The sequence below is a fragment of the Triticum aestivum genome, chromosome 2D (assembly GCF_018294505.1).
Source record: "Triticum aestivum cultivar Chinese Spring chromosome 2D, IWGSC CS RefSeq v2.1, whole genome shotgun sequence".
Lineage (NCBI taxonomy): Eukaryota > Viridiplantae > Streptophyta > Magnoliopsida > Poales > Poaceae > Triticum > Triticum aestivum.
Window position 1 is genome coordinate 326,738,605 of NC_057799.1, and position 7,344 is coordinate 326,745,948.

At 43.9% G+C, this 7,344-nt stretch overlaps 1 protein-coding gene across 1 annotated transcript in view; it reads left to right on the forward strand.

The window, feature by feature from the left end:
* LOC123052978 (DDRGK domain-containing protein 1) overlaps window positions 1-4,147 on the forward strand; it is a gene marked incomplete in the record, with an annotated part of 4,742 nt that extends 595 nt beyond the window's left edge. Inside the window, 7 exon segments of the mRNA XM_044476344.1 lie at window positions 97-196; window positions 295-401; window positions 745-846; window positions 929-1,090; window positions 1,396-1,452; window positions 3,549-3,585; window positions 3,743-4,147. Of these exon segments, the coding sequence (XP_044332279.1) occupies window positions 97-196; window positions 295-401; window positions 745-846; window positions 929-1,090; window positions 1,396-1,452; window positions 3,549-3,585; window positions 3,743-3,969 (792 nt within the window).
* Window positions 4,148-7,344: the final 3,197 nt, after the last annotated feature.

Below are 7,344 nucleotides of genomic sequence, written 5' to 3' on the forward strand. Positions count from 1 at the left end.
TCCCTCTCCGCTCCTGTAGGTTTCCATCGCTCTGCCCAATCTAACCCACTCCCAGTAGCTACCTAACCAGTAATCTTACATCGCTAATCTCGTTCGCTCCAGGGGGAACGGGTGCTTCGTGGCGGCGCTGCGGCGCGCCGCATGCGTAGGAGGCCAGCTGCGGCGAGTTCGTCGGCAGCGTCCACCAGTCGTGATGGTAGTGGAACACCCGAAAGGACTTAGCCTTTCCATCGATTGCATCTAGTAAGTATTAACCCTAGCTAGCTTGGGCTCTGATAATTTTCGGTTGTGCAGTTGCAGAGGATGAGTCAGGGAGTGAGGAGGAGGATCCCAATGTCCCCAAAGGCTCCAAGAAGGAAAGGAAAAGGCAAGAGAGGGAAGACCGGGAGGCGCAGCGTCAGGTTGGTCAAAGAATTAGGCTACACTGCTGTATTCTTCTGTTATGCGAGCAATTGTACCTATGAACCTTAGATTTTGTGCGAAATTGTACTCATTCAAATCGTTCAACTTTAGCTAAGCTCCTGACACTAGCTAGTTAGCATACATCTTGTCATCTTAGACTTATTTCCTTATACAAGATGACTGATTGCTGATTTTATCATTTTATGTCAATAGAGAGATTATATCTTCGTTTCTTAAAACACGAGCTATTGCTTATGTGATTGTTCACCTCACGACAGAGTATGGAATACAAGTGCATTTTTTTAATCTTTTATTCACTTGCATGTTTATATCTCTTGCAAGGCTAATGAAGCGGCACGGAATTCAAGGAGAACTAATCAAGACCGTTATGAGGAAATGAGAAGGAAGAAGGATGAGGAGCGTGAGGCCCAGGAGAGATTATTGGTTAGAAGTTGCTTAGCTCCTGATTGTTCTGTTTGATGCTGTTATATATTGAGCTCTCATGCTAAGTTGCGTATTGCTTTAGGAAGAAGAAGCTATGGCACGGAAAGCCAAGGAAGAGGAAGCTGCTGCTCTGGAATTTGAGAAATGGAAAGGGGCCTTTTCAGTTGATGCTGAAGGGACAACTGAAAGTGAGACGCAAGATGGTGGGCAGGGTTTGCTCCACAATTTTGTGGAATACATCAAGGTGCACTTTCTTTGTGTGTGGATGTAGTCTAGTGATGTTTTCTGATGGCCGCTAATGATTCATTGTTTGAAGAAACCAATGTTGCTTTTGATATCATGAATGCAGTAGAACTTAATGTATGATCTAATTTTTGTACAACATGGTAGGTTGGATAGGTGTTCCATTGAAATTATTGTCAGCATTAGTTTGTTAAACCGTAGAAAGATGTGTTATTGTCTTATCGTTGCCCAAGTATATTGCCTCGGTAAGATCCACTTGTCTTGCTAAATCCACAATCTTTGCTTTGAATTTTTCATACTTTCCAGAAGCAGAAGTGTGTTCCACTAGAAGATCTTGCTGGAGAGTTTGGAATGCGAACCCAGGTAACTGAAGAGCCATTTTATATCAGACGGTTAGGTGTTGACATTGGTAAATGGTTTAACGTTTTATTTGCTGCTATATAACAGTAAGATTCTGTTCTTTATCTTGAAAAAACACAAAAGCTTAGCGTCGCGATGCATTGGTGGATAAAATGGTTGCATGTACGACTGGCATACGTGTAGGTCAAATACACACACAGCCTAGACTAAGCTCTGCCAGTAGCGATGCCTGGACTCTAGTTGCCACTGCTGTAGTCCACAATCTGGCCTCGAGAGGCAATGTCAAGGTTGTCCCTGTTGAAGATAGCAGAGATTCGTTGCTTCCAGATCCACCATTTTTTAGCATTGTCAATGAGGGTAAGCCCTTACGGAGTGATGATGTAGTGGATTCGGTCACTGTTTACCATCGGCACACAAAATTGTCCTCAATGGCGGGGGACAGTGCCATTGACTTGAGCCGCGAGAGCATGATGATTCTGTCTTGTTTACACTTAAAAACGATTTAATGATAAATTCCGTGAGTTGGATTCTGTCAATTTATGCTCGAAACCCTGTTGCACTGATGCCACTGCCTTGCTGTGGAAGTGCTAAACTGGTATTTAGGAACGGTTCTGGTTTGTGTCTTTCCATCCTCATTTCTGGAGATTGGAGAAACGAAAATCATGTCCTGAGTTGTACTGTGGCTCCCCAGAAAGACTAGCCTTACTTTTTACTGCACTTCTATTCCATTGGAAAGAGGTTACTTGTGAAAGGTACTAACTAGAAAAGAGATTATTTGAAAACCACAAATTTTCAACAAGATAGAGTGGCTAATCATGGTGGTTCTCAATTCTCCTGCACTTTTGTTCTGTCAAATCATGGTCGTCCATAGTCTTAGTGTCCATAATATCAATGTTCATACCAGAGTCCCTTTTATTAAGATCAGTTCAAGGATGCTTGCATCTGTTTTGGAATTAATATACTTAAGATTTTAGCCATATTGTCTTGTACCTTGATGTCATGTCATTTGACCTGGAACCTCAGTATTATTGCGATAAACTAACCTATGATTGTGTCGGAAATGATATGGAACACAAGTTTGTGCTATTTCGAAAATTCATTTTGATTGTTCTGTTTTTCTTTAAACATTGTAAAATGTGTATTTGTAATTATTCTTGTAAAACGTGTATGACCTGTGTAAGAGGCAAACATTCGGTTTGTACGAACATCTCAGAATACCAGTAAGGCAGCGTTTGGCATTGCGGTGGATTCTCATAATCCCATTTGCCCCATCCTATTTACCCTGTTTTAGTGTTTGTTTGACCTGCTTTTACCTACTTTTATGGCTAATTTTCCATGAGAGATTATAAAATAACCACATAACAACATAGTTCAGCAACCACAAACTGAGCCTAAAACAGTGCCTTATATAGTACTCCCCCCCGTCCCATAATATAAGAGCGTTTTTGACACTAGTGTAATGTCGAAAATGCTCTTATATTATGGGACGGAGGGAGTACTAGAAATTTTTGTGAGGGCTGGTTAAAATGACAGTTTTTTTGTGTGGGGGGATTAAAATGACTCTGTTAAGTGGCCATATTTCAGACCGGAAACTGTATAGAACTTCTTCCATATATACCCGTAGATATCTTACGTTTATCACGGTGTTTGCTTAGTGTCTCCAGCTTTCCAGAAGCGTCTAGAGCTAGTAGATTTTTCAGACCAGAACTGTTGTGGGTTAATTCCTTGAAAAATATTAAATCTCAAGTACCCCATCCCTTTCTATCCCAGTATGTTTCATTGGGATGCTTTATCCATCAAATAATCTACTCTGCTGTGCTTAGAGCTGTGAGCATTCAGTATCATGGATGGCTCATTATATATGTTTGATTGATATTCAGAGCAACAGAGTAAATTTTTGGATGTGATCCTGAATTTGACCTAGAATGTCTTTGCAAAAGTAATGCCATAATTATCTTTTCACCTGGGCTCTTTGTAAATGTACTCCTACGGTCCCACACCCCCTGTTTTATACCACAGCACCATGATAACTTTCGTTTGAGTATTTACAGTTGTCCTGTGTGGCTGTGTTCTGAGTATTTATTTTTTCTGTTTTGCAGGACTGCATAAACCGAATTATTACGCTTGAAGGCATGGGTAAGTTGTCTTATTATTCTAACTTGTGATCAATGAATGAGCTTCATTCTCATCTTCTCTGGGATCTGCTTGACTCGCGTCAGTTGAAGAAGTTCAACCTGGAATGTGCAGCACCCACTTGGACTGATACTGATAGGCTTGCTTTGGTGTTGTGCAGACAGATTATCTGGCGTGATGGATGACCGTGGGAAGTTCATATACATATCAATCGAGGAGATGCAGGCTGTTGCAGACTACATCAGGAAGCATGGGAGGGTGAGCATATCACACCTGGCCAACAACTCAAATGAATTCATAGATCTAGAGCCAAAGCCCCTGTATGACGAGAAGGAGGAGAGCCATCAAGATGAAAGCGCCCCGGCAGGTGTAGTTGCAGAGCCCTGATGAGTACTCATGGTCGAGCTTATTGCCCCTGCAAAAAAGCATATATCGTTTTAATTTCTGTGCAAGATCAGGTACATGTTTTCTAGAAATGTTGCTATAGTTTGTGCTAACCTTGGTGGCGGCTTGGCATCTCGGACTTGACAAGATCAAAAAGGGTTATTACATCATCGGAAGTTCAGAGCTGGTGCTGAAAATTTTCTTTTTTGAGGGGAAACGTTGCTGCCTTTTTATTGCCTACTGAGAGCTGGTGCTGATACAATGAAAGTGTAACTAGCAAATTCCATCCATTGCGCTCTTTTGGGAGCCTGTAGGAACCAACGCGAAGGGCCCAAACTAACGACTGGCCTAGCTGATAGCTAGTTTGGGGAGTCATATGATTTGTTCTACCAGCAATCATGGCGTAGCCAATTATAGGAAGATGTTGAGTCACTGGCGCCATACCTTTTGGCCTGGCACAAGTCAACAGACACCGGTGGTCATGTTGGAAGAGATTAAATTGCAGTAGCATGGGGACAGGCGGACAGCTTTCACACGTACTAGTACTACAGTACTACTAGTATGCAGTGTAGTACGTGCATGATTGGTTAAGACGCATCAGAGGCTGGTCCATTTGCTCTTGTCGCCCGGCCATGCATTTAACCATTTGCTGCTGCTCTCACCTCGCAGGCTGCGGTCAAGCGACAAGAAGGCAAGAAGCGATATCATCTTCTCTACTAGCAGCATTAACTATTCTTGTATGCAAGAGGTCCATGTAAATTGGTGAAGACGTTTTTCTTCTCGCTTCAGAAATATTGGTAGAACTAAGAGCTGCCGAAGTGTGCCTAGTTGGCATCGTCATCGTGCTGGTCGGGCGCATTGTCGTCTTCCGCCTCCAGCCCCATGAAGAGGTGGTCGTGCTCCGCCTTTTGATGCCGAGATGTGAGCGCTCGAGGTCGATGGTACGACCGTTGTGCACGGAGTCGAGCACGGCCCGGTCGACGTCCATGATCGTGCTCCTCCAGGAGATGGGGATTGTACTGCTGCTCCGTCTGCAACTGCCTGAAGGCGGACACCGGTGCCTCCTCCACCGGTGTGGGCGCCTGCTCTTCCTTCGCTGATGCCAAGTCCCGGTCGTAGTGTTGCCTCGCCTCCAGCATGCTGAACCCAGACACCGGTGTGGGCGCATGCTCCTCCTATGTGGCGATGGCGACCATAGCCAGGCTGTCTTCCTCCTCATCCATCTCCTCCTTCGAGCGCTCCAGAGGGTTCGAAGGTTGGCCCGCATCAATGCGGGCCTGGCGGCGAGCCTTCGCATCGTGGACCTTCATCGCGATTTGGGCACGGCTCATCGGCGTTAGCGTTCGGTACAACGTAGGAAAGGGCCGGGCAATGGTGACGATGAATGACAGATGAGGGTGGGAAGGGGTGATTGGACGGCGACTCAGACAATGGGAAAAAAGCTCAAAGGGGTACGATTTTGGGACATGGCCGACTGACTTAAATATGCGGAGCGCCGAATTCTCATTCGCCGCTCCGGTGTGAATGCCGAGTAGGTGAACGACCGTTAACCGACATAAATGTTGGTGATTTGGTATGATGTCATCGCGTCCGGTCATGTCCACCGACATGAATGCGACGCAAAGGACAAGTAGACGCAGCAAAATAGGCAAGAGAGAAATTTTGGGTACGTCCGCATTATCGAAATCATATGTGGCGAATGTCCGGACGTCTGCAAAATCTCCCCGGCTTGGTGCCGGTTTGAAAGATTTTGGACGTCCAAACCATTCGGAATATTTGCAGACAATTTGATAATCGGCGGTTGAAGGTGCCCTAAGTACTATTGGCATTATTGCTTTGAGCCCGCGCGTGAACATATCAGATCACACATTAAATTGACACGCGGGAAGCGTGTCTGTGGATGTATGAAACCAAGTTGCTGTACATGATATAATAGACACACTGCAATAGATACACCGCACGCTGAAGTAGACAATACCTGATGGAATGTAGCCAGCCCGACTGTAAGAGCATATACAGCCGGACACCCCAAACCCACTTCAAATGTTCGGCCAGGCCGTCCGGTCACTAATCGCACTAGTGCAGAACCGGCCTTTATCACCGGTTCGTAAGGGCCTTTAGTGCCGGTTCTGCAACCGGCACTATGGAGTGGAGACTAAAGGCCCCCTCCTTTAGTACCGGTTTGGCACGAACCGGCGCTAACGTGCCACCACGTGGCACGAGCCAGGCTCGGGTGCGTGTAGGACATTAGTACCGGTTGGTAACACCAACCGGTACTAAATGTTTGGGTGTGTTTTGGTTTTAATTTTTATTTTTCCTTTAGTTTTGTGTTTTCAATTTAATTTAGTGATTGTTTTACATTATAATGAGTTGTTAAATCATTAGGTGAAAGTACCGCAGATTAGTTTCGACTGGATGCATGTGGATCCTAGCTAAGTGATCAAGTATATGCCATATCCATATTACTTGATCACTTAGTGATCTAAGTAATATGGATATGGCATATACTTGATCACTTAGTGATCTAAGTAATATGGATATGGCATATACTTGATCACTTAGTGATCTAAGTAATATGGATATGGCATATACTTGATCACTTAGCTAGGATCCATCCAGTTGACACTAATATGCGGTTTCTTTCATAAATGATATAATAACTCATCATCATCATCATCATCATATTATAAGCGTTCATAACACCACAAAAGCAAATCACTCTTTGAGATTAAGTTCAGGACGAAGAACACGGACACGCATGAGAGGACAACAAGTACTAAGAGCATGATAACTAGCTAAATCACTCCTGCTGCTCTCTCTCAGTTAAAATAGCATAGAACATGTATAGCTCTCCTGATTCATCATATTGGAGCATGCAGATGAACCTGTCTCCTAATCATGGGCTGCGCTTCTGATTGCTGCCCCCTAGTACTTCTCTGCGATCGTTAACAATTTTGCTCCAATCTTTCACTATTAAGCATTCATCGCTTTCAGAAATCCTGAATGCACTCATGTGCACTGTAGGATATCTTGGCCGTAAGCTAACAATTGACATGCGACCTTTAGTCTCGATCCACTGAGGCACAACTGTCATCGGGAGTCCCTGTTGAAGAACATCGTATAGTGATTAATATACTTAACAATGAAAGTTTAGCTTGAAAAATAATGTATGCAAAAGATGCACTGAGGACTAATAGTAAAAATCTTACCATCTTTCTTAAATACATGTGACCGTAGTTCAATACGATCACTATTGGTCGCACGTTTTGAGTACTAAGATTTTCAAATTCAGGAAAATGATTTCTCTTAACAACATCAAGATCCTCAAGCCATGAAACATAATGACTTATCTCCTCGCAGTTTAGTTCAGCTCCGGGA